At 42.2% G+C, this 15385-nt stretch overlaps 1 protein-coding gene across 2 annotated transcripts in view; it reads right to left on the bottom strand.

Moving 5' to 3' along the window:
* The window catches only part of LOC138988206 (uncharacterized), a 55381-nt gene that overhangs the window by 5512 nt on the left and 34484 nt on the right, over positions 1-15385 (bottom strand). Inside the window, exons 14-18 of one of the 2 annotated variants that reach the window (XM_070371930.1) lie at positions 14281-14442; positions 9302-9411; positions 8601-8781; positions 7273-7411; positions 1563-1738 (exon numbers count right to left, since the gene is read on the bottom strand). In XM_070371930.1, the coding sequence (XP_070228031.1) occupies positions 1563-1738; positions 7273-7411; positions 8601-8781; positions 9302-9411; positions 14281-14442 (768 nt within the window). The remainder of the gene's footprint in view (positions 1-1562; positions 1739-7272; positions 7412-8600; positions 8782-9301; positions 9412-14280; positions 14443-15385) is intronic. The other variant, XR_011464447.1, reaches the window with a different exon arrangement.

Here is a 15385-nt window from a genome sequence, read left to right as displayed (position 1 = left end):
TTGTAAACACTTGTGTAATCAGATTTTCCGTTTCAGTGAATTTACTGTGTTAAACGCCTCTGCTTTGAGGCCTTTGTAGATTTCACACTCTCTTCCTTCACCGCTCCTTTCTCATTATTCACTATTATAGATGCTCTTCCCTAAGTGTGGAAATCTTTTTGCCATATTCATGCTCCATTTGTTTCTTCCCCTTCCAGGGACTGTCCACCCCATTCAGTCCTGTTTCCTGTATTCCCTCCCCTCAAAATCAGGCTCAATACGCCTCTCCTCCTTCTCTGATGACATTCCTGTCTCATCAGCCTTTCTAGTTCCTTTTCTTGTATTTTCATATCCTCTGCTGTCTGCAGATTTAGAGACATAAGAGATATTGGAGCCAGGTTTTCCAAGGAATGTGGAATCTGTTATGCCAGTCATCCACTGTGTGACTTTGGGCATAGCACATACTTGGGTGAGGCTCTTTTGTTTATCATTTATGAAGTGGGGGTGATGATAGTCATGGCTACCTCCTAAATTTTCTGTGAAAGCTGCAAGGTCTGGGGTAGTAGCTAGCACGTAGCTAGTACGATAAATTCCTTCATATATACCATAAAATTCCCTGCATCTAGTGTAGTGCTTGGAGAGATAGTGGACAGTGAACAAGAGTTAATGCTCACAGTTCAGTACACTAATTTGATATAGCACAGTCCGAACTCTGTGACTCTCTTTTGACACCTTCTGTCAGGAGCAAATGATTCGTCTTTGCCAGAGGATGCGTACTTTCTGCTTAAACACTTGAGTTCCCTATCAAATCCGTGTGAAACATTTTGCATCATAAGGGGGAGAAGACTCAGCTGAAGGAGACTTGAGGAGACGAGGAGACATATGAGGATGAGTTGGACTCTCAGAGATTCTTACACACAGAGTCTGAAGGAAAGCTACGCGGTCAAAATAGCCTGGAGTTAAAACTGGCCTCCAGGACCTCCCCACCATTCTATGCAAAACAAGTACTCTGTCACCCGAAGGAAAAAATGGACATTGGGTTGATTTTGCCCAGCTCCCAGCCTGTCCCAGCCTCTGGCTGATCTCCAGAATTCCTTGCCGCAGCTGTTTAAGAGATAACTACTCTGAACAACCTTGCAGAAGAACAGGCACCCTTAAGACAGGAGCTTTCCACATACGTGCCTCTATATACTTCCTCTTTTCTTGGGTAAGGGCAGCAGCTCACTAATCTGACTGATGCCCCTTCTTGCCTCATAAAGGTGATCTGTAAAAGACTGCTCTCATTCTTTTCCTCAACCTCGCCTTCTCTAACTGCCTTAACTTACAGAGTCCATGTTAACTGGTCTGAGCTGGTATAGATGGGTCTTTGTTGAAATCAGCGGAATGGATGAGAGTATCTTTTCATCTTGTACTTGCCTTCTGACTCTGCAGTACCTAAATCAGATCTTATTCTTTGAAGTAATGTTATGAATCTTATCGGACAAAGCCAGACTTCTTCATTTGGGAGTAGATTTGGAAGAGAACACTTGGTCTCTCAGCACTCCCCTTCTCAGGAAGGTTACAGAAACCAAAATAAGACCTACCAGAATTGGGGTGGGCAGGGTGTCATTATCACATACATCCTCAAGAGGAGCTCCAAAGAGCTGTTTTGGCTTTGTGGGTGGTAGACATGGGTGTTGGTTCTCCTTGCAGGTCCTGGAGATACAGCCAAAGGCCCAGTTTTTGAGAGAACTCTTCCTAACTGTCTTCTTGTCTGAAACTAATGTAGAAGAGAGATTTTCACTAGTAGTAGTTTAGCTTATTTAGCCTGATTTCCACCACTTACATTCAGCAGCATGTTCATGGCAGAGGCTGAAAGAGAGAAACCGAACCATTTGTTACATAGCATTCCCCTCATTCTGAAGCAGGCTAATTGCATCCTTGTGGTGTTAACATGTTCTTCTTGCCCATATTCTGCAAACCAGTAGTTAAGCCTAGAGGCGTGGTCAGACTCAGGGTAGATTCTCCCTGTGACAGTATTCCCCCAGACAGTGCTCTCTATTCCCTTTGCCCTGTGTCATGAGGCACTTAACCTATAGTTATACAGGTTTCCTAATGTTGAGTATTATCAGTGGATTCTGGTTTCAGATCTCATTTTAAAGGCCAAAATTATTTAATATTCAAATCAAGCAGCATTTGTAGGAAGTTTCCTTCCTCTGTTCAGTTACCTGTTTGGCTTTCTGAGTACCCAGTCATGCCCAATTTTCTCCCTTGAAAAGAATCGCCCTTCACGAGACATCCTGCCTGACAGTGCTTGTCAGCCTCTGGACCTCTCCTCTGGGAGGCCACACACCTCAGTCAGCTCCAAGAACGACTTCCTGCCCTCAGGGTCCTTGAGAAGTAGTCATTAATTGCAGACCATATGGTAGGATTACAGGGGGCCATTTTTTGTGTGTGTGACACTTTACTCAGCTAACCCAAAGATGAATTTTAACTACCAACAGCCCCTGTCAAAGGAATATTTTTCAAAAAAGAGTGATCAGCAGTGAAGAATTGAGTTCAAAGTGTCTCGTGTCCAGCTATGAATGTTTTCCTGATATTTCCTCAATAAACCTGCTTAATATTTCCTTAAATAACCAGCTAAAGAAGTCAATTAGAGGAGCCCAGTTGTAGAAAAATAAACAGAAGAATTTAACCAAACCTTTTAAAATGCCCATTCACTTGTCTTTCGGAGACATAGTGAGTGCGTCACCATGTCCATTCAAATGAGTGAACCACTTGTGCTGGGTGAGAGAACCAGAAGGCTCCTATTCTGCCTCTTAATTGGATGAGTTACCTAAAACTCTTTGAGCCTCAGTTTGCTCAAATGTAACATAAATGAGGCTACTTACACCTGACTGGACTACATAACATAATGTACTACCCAGCACAAGACATGGCACATAGCAGCCTTTTAGTAAAGGTAATTTCCCTCCTTCAGAAGGCCTAAGGCAGCCTAGACATCAGTCGCCTCCCCCTAAGCAGACCGCACCCCCATTCTCCATTTGACTGTGTAGCCTCCAGAAGGTGTGCATTCCCGAAGGAATGCCATCACTTTGCCTTAGGCTATTTCTGCCCTGACATTCATACTACCATCATTTTAAAAGGAGATAATGAAGAAAGCAAATGCATTCTTAAATTCAGGAACAGATTCTCCTAATTAATATGTACAAACGTGAAAAGATACATGTTTATATGGGTTGAGTTGCTTTATGCACCCTGGTTTCCCTACTCTTAACCTGATTCTTTTATTTCTAAACTACCCACAGGTATTCATGTATTTTAAATGTATTCATTCATTGTTCAGCTTTAATAAAAATACTCTTAGGAAGAAAGCTCTATCAGTTGGTACAAAGCTATATGGCCAGCTAGCCTATAAGCATAGATGGAAAGCAAAATAGACATTAAGGCCTACGCTTTTATTTTCGGGCCTAGATTGGCCTTTCATAATGTACATTGGTTGGTGTTAGAGTTCTTGTGGGCTCTGTGACCAATAAAACTGTATACTATATCCACGAAAAGTATGGTGCTCAATTATTCAGTCGTGTCCACCTCTTGAGACCCCATGGACTATAGCCTGTAAGGCTCCTGTCCGTGGGACTTCCTGGATCATAATACTGGAGTGGGTTGCCAGGGACTGTGAAACAGGTTAACTTTACAACCTCATCTTTCTTAAACAATCCTGGCAAGATTTAGGTTAGTGTTTTTCCTCATGCTCAAATTAGGGTTTGAATGTTAAAAACTGAAATTGTGTAGCTTTGTGGGTATAGAATAACTATTATAGGAATACAAATACATTAAGTAGAAATTCTATTCTGGCCCGTACTTGCTAAATTAGTAAGACATTTTCTTCAGAGAAAGAAATGTCGATGGGACAATACTGGAATGGTAGCAGGGATAATTGCAAGAGGAAAGACTTAAAAACAAACAGACATATAAACATTCAGTCCAGTTCCATTTGCAACCTAGGTCTGAAGCAGAATGGAAAGAGAGCTTGCTGTGGAGGTAGAATCCAGAGTTCACGTCTCAGAGGCGGTCCTAAGGTGGTGGAGGAATAGAACAGAAAGACGACTTTCTCCTCACAAATTCATCGAAAGAACATTGAATGCTGAGCAAATTCCAGAAAACAATTTCTGAATGCTGCCAGAGCACATCAGGCACCCAGAAAGGCAGCCCATTGTCTTTAAAAGGCGGTGGGACAAAATATAAAAGAGAAAAAGAGAGACAAATGAGGTAGGGACAGAGATCTGTCCTGGGACGGTAGTCTTAAAATAGGAGAAGTTTCCAAACACTAGGAAACACTCTCATTGGCAGGTCAGTGGGGAGTTTTGGAATCTCAGAGGGTAACATAACGGGGAGGAAAAAGAAAGAAAGAAAGAAAGAAACCCCACAGATTGCATGCCTAACATCAACTTCCAGCAGGGAACTAGTCCAGACACTCACAGTTGCCACCAGCAAACTGGGGGCCTGAACATGGAGGTGCGGGCTGCATTGCTTAGGGTAAGGGCCAGGCCTGAGTGCCCTGAGGGCAATCTGAGGGAGCTAATGTGAGATAGCAACCCAAATTGTGGGATAGCCAGCGAGAGAGAAAAAAAAAAAAAATGTCCTGTGAAAAGCCCTAATCTAAGGCACTTCCTGGCCCACTCACAGAGCAGAGGACTGAGAGAATACCAGAGCAGAGCTAGCTGGCTGTGCACTGACTCATCTCCCACCAGAGACAGGGAGGCAGGCGGGGGCAGCCAGAGCCTGAAAGGGGCAATCTCAGCCCCAGAGAGGCATCCTCTACAAAACTGCAAGCAGGCTCCCATTTGCTAACCAAGACTTGTTGGGATTCTGGGCGGTTGACATCTGCTGGGACGGTCGCAGCCAGAGATCAGCTCCCCAGAAGAGACACACGGCCCACCTGAGACGGGCAGGCCTGCTGCCACCCAGCAAATCAAGCGGCTGGGATGAGGGAGGTGATAAGACACAACACACCTGGGGGTCGCTAAGCACCTGGTCGCCTGAGCTGCTCGGACATGGGAAGGGCACAAAACGCAGGTCCGACTGAGTCTGTGCCTTTGTGGAGTACCTGAGAACCTGAACCTGAACCTGAACGGCTTAGACCTGGGAAGTGCACGCAACCCAGGGCCTGCCTCAGACAGTTGCAGGCAGAGCAACCTGGAGCCTGAGCAGTATGGGAAAGGATACACACCGTGAGCGGGGGCAAACCCAGTGCGGCCAGGACACTGTGAGCACATGCCAGGGATATTTGTTTGCAGTGCTCGTCCGTCCCCACAGCACCAATGAATAAGGGAGCCTAAATAAGTGACCACCTTCACCCCCATGAGTCAGGGCGGAAATTAGACACCAGCAAACAGAAGAAGTTAAAATAAACAGAGGGAACCGCTCTGGATAAGACAGGTGCAACAGATTAAAACCTTGTAGTTAGCACTGACTACATTGGAAGGAGCCTATAGATCTTGAGAACTATAAGCTGGATCACGGAACTATCTGAAACTGAACTAACCCCACACTGCCCACAACAACCGAAGAGAAATTCCTAGATATATTTTTAGTATTATCATTAAAAAAATATTTTTTTAAATTTTTAAGTCCTCTATTACTTCTTTAATTTTAATTTTTATAACCTACTATTACCTGCAAACTTCATATATATGTTTTGTTATTTTTTGTGACTTTGTTTTGTTTTTCTAATACTGTATTTGGGAGACTCTAACCTTTACTGTACACTTTTAATGTTTGCTTTTTGGTATTTGTTATCAATTTTGAACGTTTAAGACCCCAATCTTCACTACCCATTTTTACTTGGGAGTTTGATCACTGCCTTGATTGCTCTCTCCCCCTTTTGACTCTCCTTTTTCTCCACCAGGTCGCCTCTATCTCCTCCCTCACCCTTTTCTTCCCTACCCACTCTGTGAATCTCTTTGTGTATTCCGGGCTATGGAGAACATTTTGGGAACTGATTACTGGCTGGATCTGTCTCTCTCCTTTTGATTCCCTCTTTTCTTATCCTGGTCACCTCTCTCTGCTTCTTCCTTCTCTTCTCTGGGTAAGTGCATGAGCCTCTCTGAGGGGCCCAGACTGTGGAGAGCACACATAGTGAATTGATTACTGGCTAGCTTGCTCTCTCCCCTTTTGATTCCCCCTCTTCTTCTCCTGGTCAACTCTATCTCCCTCCTCCTTATTCTCTTCAACATCTAACTTGGTGAAACTCTCAGGGTGTCCCTCACAGTGGAGAAGCTTTTCATCATTAACCTAGATGTTTTATCATCGGTGCTGTACAGATAGAGAAGTCTTCAGGCTACTCTAAGAATAAGACTGAAAACCAGAGACAGGAGGCTTAAGTTCAAAACCTGAGAACACCAGAGAACTCCTGACTCCAGGGAACATTAATGGACAAGACCTCATCCAAAAGCCTCCATACCTCCACTGAAACCAAGCACCACCCAAGAGCCAACAAGTTCCAGAGCAAGACTTACAACACAAATTCTCCAACAACGCAGGAACATAGCCCTGTGATTCAATACACAGGCTGCCCAACTTCACAGCAAACCCATAGACATCTCAAAACTCACTACTGGACACTTCATTGCACTCTGGAGAGAAGTCCAGCTCCACCCACCAGAACAGGGACGCAGGCTTCTCTAAGCAGGAAACCTTGACAAGCCACTCATACAATCCCACACACAGTGAGGAATCTCCACAATAAAAAAGAACCACAAGCTGCCAGAATACAGAAAGGCCACCCCAAACACAGCAATCTAACTGATGCTGAAGCTAAAACTCCAATGCTTTGGTCACCTGATGTAAAGAACTGACTCATTGGAAAAGACCCTGATGCTGGGAAAGATTGAAGGCAGGAGGAGAAGGGGACGAGAGAGGATGAGATGGTTGGACGGCATCACCAATTCAAAGGACGTGAGTTTGAGTAAGCTCTGGGAGTTGGTGATGGACAGGGAGGCCTGGTGTGCTGCCGTCCTCGACCCCAAGGACTTGGGGTCACTGTAGTCCTTGGGGTCGCAAAGAGTTGGACACGACTGAGCAGCTGAACTGAACTCAATGAACAGTGATGTCTCCTGAAGCTGTACTAGTTGCTTCTTGAAATCAGAACAGTCTTATCCTTGCTTTGATCTCACAAGTCGGAATCTTCCCATGTCTTGGAGCAGATGGAAATTACTGCCCTTAGAATGTGCTTTGGGCTCTAGGATCTCCCATTGACCCCTGGCAGCCTTGCTGTCTTTGGCATCAAAGCCAGTTACATTATTCACATACCTGCAACCTTCTCACTGTTATCGGTAATATCAGTGATATCACTGTTATCAGAACTCACTGACGTCTCTCCAAAGAGACAAGTGATATCTTCTCCAAATATCTTGAGACAGTTTTCAATGAGAAATTGTATGAAAGAAATCTGTAACACGAAGGGGCAAAAAATGGGGTATTACTCTACATATGGTGTAATAGTAAATCACATTTCATCCATGAATCTTGGCTCTAACCAAAAATGCAAAAGAAATCTGAGAAAAAATCAGACTTGATTAAAAAATATATAAATATATATACATCAGCTTTTTCTAAGACATAACTGATACTTTTAAGAGTAGTTTGGGCTCAAATTTTAAAATTCTTTTAGTCAGTGTGCTAAAGTTTTATTATGTACCCTGCTTTAATAGCTAAAATTTTGTAATGATGGTTAACATGCTTAAAACTAGGATGATTTTTAAGTAGCCCGCATAGGATTTTTGGGACAAAAATATATATTCTCTTATTAAGTTTTATTTATTTTTAATAAATTTGTTTCTAGTTTTATTGAGATAGATTTTTTATATCTCATATTATTAAAATTTATATAGTATCAAATACAACACCAATTGTGAATTTCACTTCAGTGAAGAAATATCTGAAACTTGGGTACCAGAGGTTTCTGTGTTGGCCGGGGGGCTTTGTGAAGGAAGAAAGCATCTGGAGAGAAAACATGTCTGTCTGTCTTACCACATTCCCTTGCCTCACACTTGCTGTCCGGGGGAGCTTGGAGAAGAGCTGTGATCTTATTAGGCATGTTGTGGCTCTCTTAGGATGTTCTGAAATATTTTACTAGCTTCCTCATCCTCAGGCAGAGACACAATAGAAGCCAAGTATTTTCCTGAATGATCCACAGCTGGCAGAGTGCGGCCAGTATGTGTGGAGCCTCAGGTGCTCATATTGCCCAGGCCGCTAAGATGTGCCGACAGTGACCAGATGTATTGGGTGTCATCATTGTGTAATGATGAAATCATAGTTTGGAGGCTTGTACACCCTCAGTGATTAGGCTGAGAGTTGAACCTTGGCTCTCTGATTCCAAAGCCAGGTTCTTTTCTATCATATCATCCTACTCTTACCTCTCTATCGTTTAATCTGTTGGATGGCAAAGGGGAAGTGAGTCAACTGTTCTCAGTTATAATACAGCTTCCCATGCCCAACCAGAGTAGGACTCTGCCACTCCAAGGCAGTGTAATTAAAATGTGCACTTAAAAACTGGTTCATCAGAGTTAATACTACAGACTTCAGGTTCAAGATGGGGACTCTGCTCCGCAAGGCATAAAAATGAGAGATCTCATTACCTGTTTGGTGAAGTTTTCTGAGCTGCCAGAATTAGACAGACAAAGCATGCTTGGGGTTATACACACTGATAAATTATAAGCTGTCATCTGATTGGATGAGGAATGTTGCTCAATATTGCGTAAAACTGCAAAAAGATATCGCAGAAAAACTACATTTGCTCTCGGCAGCTGGTCTAGAAGCCTAAGGACAGAGAAAACACTTATAAATAAAGCGAGTCATTTTGCTTAGTAAGTGGAAATACAGAGAACAAAGTACTTCTTTTTATACCATGTACACAGTCCATTCTCACAGTTCCAGGCATGAATGCATACAAAAATGTTTCACTGAATTTAATTCCTGAACCAGGTAAGACCTACTCTGGTTAGTTATGTGTTTGTATTTAAGATCATACCACTGGCGGATTGGTTCTTTATCATCTCAATTTAGACCAGTGGATTTCATCTCCAACAGTTTCATGTATTCAGAAGGTGTAAAATGGTCAAGCAGTCCATGATAATGAGATTAGGAGAAAAACACCAATTACAGTGTCACCAGTAAGGCATGCATCTCTCTTCAAACTAGCTTCCATGGGCATGATCAAGTGAAACCCCGTGATACTGATCATTATTTTAGAGGACACAGCTGTAAACTATAAGCTAATATATTCCTAAGAGTATGTTGGTTGTATTTTCTCAGAGTTGAGTAATTATGGCATCATTACCTCTGGGTTGTGGTTATTTTGTCTTCCTCCTCGCCTTGATCAATAACATCAAGCCATTTATCATAGAGACTGGCTGAAAATATGCTTCCTTGGATATTTCGAAGAAAATCCTTATATAGATCAAAAAGTATGTATTATTCTTAGGATAAATTCAATGGAGAAATTGCAAAGAAAATATTTAGTGGAAAACTTCAATTCAGTCCACAATTCCTTCACAGCCACGCAGACTGATTCACACAGAGTTTGGCTGTCATTCTCCACAGCCTTGCACACCCAGAAGTACTGGTTGGATTTTCCCCAACTAAAATTAGAAGCATAAAAGCAGAGTCTGGGCTGTAGTGAGAATGAAGCTAAAGCTCCTTCTATTGCCTGGAACTTATCTCTGTGTACATGTTAACACATTAGTACAAACTGGCAAGGCCTGGTGATAACTGATCCTAAATCCTATTAGTTTCTTGAAAAGAAACGCACATGCCCATTTTGTTTGTTTACTTCAGACACATGCTTGCTTGTGATTCAAGAAAGAGAAGTTCTGAAATAAACAAAATTACACCCCTACATGCTCTTATACACATATTAAGAGAAAACCTGAAGTATGTGTGCTCTTTGCGAAAAAGCTAGTACCGAAATTGCTTCAATCTTTTTTTAAAAAAAAAAAAATCATATAAAAGTTCAGTTCTACAGACTTTTAAGCAGCAGGTGTTAGAAATAAATCTAAAGCCCCAATGGTAAACTACATGTTACCCTTACAACTCTTTGAATTGTATATATCCACCCAAAGAGAAAATTGAAAAATTAGATTCATTGCAACTTGACACCTGTGGGATAGAATATGCAAATGTCAGCTTCCTAAGTGGAGGCCTGGAAACTTTATCCTGATGACCAAGTCTTAATATCATAGAATGGGGCCTATTAAAAGAGATGAGGTTGTAAACTGTTGTGCAAACTTGCCTTGCCAGTTTCAAAGGCACAACTTGCTTCCACTGGTCTTAATATACAGCCTGCTACTGCTACTGCTAAGTCGTGTCAGTTGTGTCCGACTCTGTGTGACCCCACAGACGACAGCCCACCAGGCTTCCCTGGGATTCTTCAAGCAAGAACACTGGACTGGGTTGCCATTTCCTTCTCCAATGCATGAAAGTGAAAAGTGAAAGTGAAGTCGCTCAGTCGTGTCCAACTCTAGAGACCACATGGACTACAGCCTACTAGGCTCCTCTATCCATGGGATTTTCCAGGCAAAAGTACTGGAGAGGGATGCCATTGCCTTCTCCGAATATACAGCCTGACTTCTCTTACTAGTATCTTCTATAGGCAGTGTTTCTAAGGCAACTATCATGATTACAATCCTGTTAGTGTTCGCTTGTTTCAGTACTTATTGAGCTGCTGTTTGTGTCAGGCACTCTCTTGAGTACTGAGGATAGAGTATGAAGATAATGCACAAAGTCTCAGTCCTCTCATACTTTTTCTTGGAATTGGTATAGAGTACCCAATGCTGGTCATCAGGGTTTCACTATGCTTCTTATGGAGTGTCCGCAGTACATTTGGAAGGAGGAAGCACTCCATGTGAGTTCAGCCATTCAGTCCTGTCCTACTCTTTGTGACCCCATGGACTGCACACCAGGCTTTCCTGTCCATCAGCAACACCTGGGTCTTGTTCAAATTCACATCCATGGAGTTGGTGATGCCATTCAACCACGTCATCTGGCTTTGGCTTCTGGGAGTCTGGGAGTGTGCAGCAGGGCCTTTGCCTTGTGTACCAAACTACATGCACTTGGAGTGTGTCTCTTCTCTCTCCTGAACCCTGTGCTGTAGAATCGATTGGTGAGACTGAGTATGGATAAGCCAGGACATGACTCATGCAGAATATTCCGTGGGTATTTGCTATTGGACCACTGTTTATAGACAGTTTAATGACAAACTCAATGTGGTTCTGACTATATATTCATTTCTGATTTACACCAACTCCATGGTTGCTTTGACATATGGTATTCTCAAGGCCAAAGTTGCAAGGTTTGATTCCCCACCAAGATCAATCAACTTTAGGAAGAGAAAACTTTGGGACTGTCAAAGACCTGTACCCATAAGTAGCCACCCTCTTACTAGTCTGTGCTTATAGCATGGAAACAGGCAAGAGCCTAGTAACACTTGCTCAAAAGTGAAATCAGTTCCAAGTGTGCACCTTTTAGAGGGTAGCACTCTACTTGCTATTTGCATACCTAGTGTGTATTATTATGGGTCAAGTGTCAAGGGGTCAACTCTAAATAATACCTGCACTGTTTCTATTATCATACAATCGAACATTAATAGGGGACAAGGAAACACCATATGTTATTTGGTTTCTAAGATAATTTTAATAACCTGTCTGTAGTTATTACTACATCAATATATTTTTGTTCATAGCTGCTAACAAGTACCAAGATGGACTGATTAATTTTTTCTTTCTGTTGTATTATCGCCCTGGTAGAAATTTAACTACACACTGGTGATTTAGCTGTATCATTTGAAACTCAGTCTATGTTTTGTATAAACCTATTGAATTTTGCAAACTTCCAAACAGATTTTGATTGTTGCACTCACTTTAAAAATAAGATTTATAAGATTAGGCATGTAGTAAAACTGGTTACCATGTAACTGTAACCTTGAGTGGTGGGCTAAACTTACAAATGTTAACAAAGCCATTAAAACTCCTAGAGGAGAACATAGGCAAATCAGTCTCTGACATACATCACAGCAGGATCCTCTATGACCCACCTCCCAGAATATTGGAAATAAAAGCAAAAATAAACAAATGGGACCTAATTAACCTTAAATGCTTCTGCACATCAAAGGAAACTATCAGCAAGGTGAATAGACAGCCTTCAGAATGGGAGAAAATAATAGCAAATGAAGCAACTGACAAACAACTAATCTCAAAAATATAGAAGCAACTCCTACAGCTCAACTCCAGAAAAATAAATGATCCAATCAAAAAATGGGCCAAAGAACTAAGTAGACATTTCTCCAAAGAAGACATACAGATGGCTAACAAACACATGAAAAGATGCTCAACATCACTCATTATCAGAGAAATGCAAATCAAGACCACTATGAGGTACCATTTCACACCAGTCAGAATGGCTGTCATCCAAAAGTCTACAAATAATAAATGCTGGAGAGGGTGTGGAGAAAAGGGAACCCTCTTACACTGTTGGTGGGAATGCAAACTAGTACAGCCACTATGGAGAACAGTGTGGAGATTCCTTAAAAAACTGGAAACAGAACTGCCTTATGATCCAGCAATCCCACTGCTGGGCATACACACTGAGGAAACCAGAAGGGAAAGAGACACGTGTACCCCAATGTTCATCGCAGCACTGTTTATAATAGCCAGGACATGGAAGCAACCTAGATGTCCATCAGCAGATGAATGGATAAGAAAGCAGTGGTACATATACACAATGGAGTATTACTCAGCCATTAAAAAGAATACATTTGAATCAGTTCTAATGAGGTGGATGAAACTGGAGCCTATTATACAGAGTGAAGTAAGCCAGAAGGAAAAACACCAATACACTATACTAACACATATATATGGAATTTACAAAGATGCTAACAATAACCCTGTGTACGGGACAGCAAAAGAGACACTGATGTATAGAACAGTCTTATGGACTTTGTGGGAGAGGGAGAGGGTGGGAAGATTTGGGATAATGGCATTGAAACATGTAAAATATCATGTATGAAACAAGTTGTCCGTCCAGGTTCGATGCACAATACTGGATGCTTGGGGCTAGTGCACTGGGACGACCCAGAGGGATGGTATGGGGAGGGAGGAGGGAGGAGGGTTCAGGATGGGGAACACATGTATACCTGTGATGGATTCATTTTCATATTTGGCAAAACTAATACAATTATGTAAAGTTTAAAAATAAAATTAAAAAAAAAATGGAAGGGAGATAAAAGGAGGAAAAAGAAGGAACAAATGGTGGCGTCATCCCTACACTAATTTACAAGTAAAAGGCATTGAGACGCAGGGGAAGCAAGCATGATGCAGTGATCAGAGATTTTGGTGGCCTCACTAAGCGTTTTTTGATTCATTGTAAGACAAATGGGCTTCCCAGGTGGTGCTAGTGGTAAAAAACCTGCCTGCCAATGCAGGAGATGCAAGAGATGCAGGTTTAATGCCTGGCAGGAAGATCCCCTGGAGAAGGGCATGGCAACCCACTCTAGTATTCTTGCCTGAAGGATTCCATGGACAGAGGAGTCTACTGGGCTACAGTCAATGGGATCACAGAGAGATGGCTGTTAGGAGGCTACTAACACACACAGACACACACACACACACAAACAGAAACACACACACTAAACACGTGAGTTTACCATAGTGAGTAAACATCTGTCCTGCATCCATGCTGAGTTGCTTCAGCCGTGTCCAATTCTGTGCCACCTCATGGACTATAGCCTGCCAGACTCCACTGTCCATGGGATTCTCCAGGCAACCATACTGGAGTCGTATGCCAGTCCCTGTTCCAGGGGATCCTGGGAACCCAGGGATGGAACCCAGGTTTCCTGCATTGAAGGCGGATTCTTTACTGTCTGAGCCACCTGGGAAGTTACTTCTGTTAACTGTTTCCAAAAGCTGATTATGAATTTTATTTTGGAAATGTGGCCTTCATTAGGAAGGTGATGAGGAAGTCATCCAAAGCAGGAAGCTTGTTTTGGTAAACACTCAATGTGTAAGTGGGTATTTTGAAATATCTTGTTATTCCTTTGCATGGAGTGTTCAGGAGTCAAGATGTGCAATGAAAAAGGAAAATATCTAATGTATGGGGCTTATAACATCTGCGGTACCTTCCTTCAGTTTTGGCTTTGTGAAGTGTTTTTCACTTTTCAGATCCTTCCTCTCTTATGCCTATTAGGTTTCTTGGGCATTCATAATGAAGGATCAGTCATATAGCTTCAGATTTACCGTGCGTGGATAATGGTCAAACTTTCCTTACCTTTAAGACGGAGGCTATAACAAGAATTGATTCCTCATTCAAGTTCACTGTGTCTCCACAGTTTAGTTTCTTCTTTAGGGCTCTGCATGATTTTATACTGGGTGATTTTCCAAAGATGCCTTGTGTGAAGGGCCCTTTTTGATTGATAAAGGAAAGCATATCCTATAGGGAAGGAAAGAAAAGAAAACTGTGGGACATTTCATGTCTAGAAGCCCAGAGCACAAGCTTGCTCCTGTTTTGACAGAGCTGTGGTATATGAGGGTACAGTTCTAGAACAGCACCGAAGTCAATTTGAAATTTTTTCTTCAGTGTCTCTAAATATATTTTCGACCCAACAATCGATCTGAAATTCATACACTGAAACACTGTAAACACTTGGTAATCAGATTTTCCGTTTCAGTGAATTTACTGTGTTAAACGTCTCTGCTTTGAGGCTTTTGTAGATTCACCCTCTCCTCCTTCACTGCTCCTTTCCCTTTATTGCCTATTATAGATGCTCTTCCCTAAGTGTGGAAATCTTTTTGCCATATTCATGCTCCATTTGTTTCTTCCCCTTCCAGGGACTGTCCACCCCATTCAGTCCTGTTTCCTGTATTCCCTGCCCTAAAAATCAGGCTCAATACGCCTCTCCTCCTTCTCCGATGACATTCCTGTCTCATCAGCCTTTCTAGTTCCTTTTCCTGTATTTTCATGTCCTCTGCTGTCTGCAGAGTTAGAGAGATAACAGATATTGGAGCGAGGTTGTTCAAGGAATGTGGAATCTGTTATGCCAGTCATCCACTGTGTGACTTTGGGCATAGCACATACTTGGGTGAGGCTCTTTTCTTTTTCATTGATGAAGTGGGGGTGATGATAGTCATGCCTACCCTCTAAATTTTCTGTGAAAGACGCAAGGTCTGGGGTAGTAGCTAGCACGTAGCTAGTACGATAAATTTCTTCATATATACCATAAAGTTCCCTGCATCTAGTATAGTGCTTGGAGAGACAGTGGACAGTGAACAAGAGTTAAAGCTTACAGTTCAGTACACTAATTTGATATAGCACAGTCCGAACTCTGTGACTCTCTTTTGACACATTCTGTCAGGAGCAAATGATTCATCTTTGC

Source organism: Bos mutus, chromosome 6, assembly GCF_027580195.1.
Source record: "Bos mutus isolate GX-2022 chromosome 6, NWIPB_WYAK_1.1, whole genome shotgun sequence".
Classification (NCBI taxonomy): Eukaryota; Metazoa; Chordata; class Mammalia; order Artiodactyla; family Bovidae; genus Bos; species Bos mutus.
The sequence above is the reverse complement of the archived record's forward strand: the minus strand, read 5'-3'. Positions and strand labels throughout refer to the sequence as shown.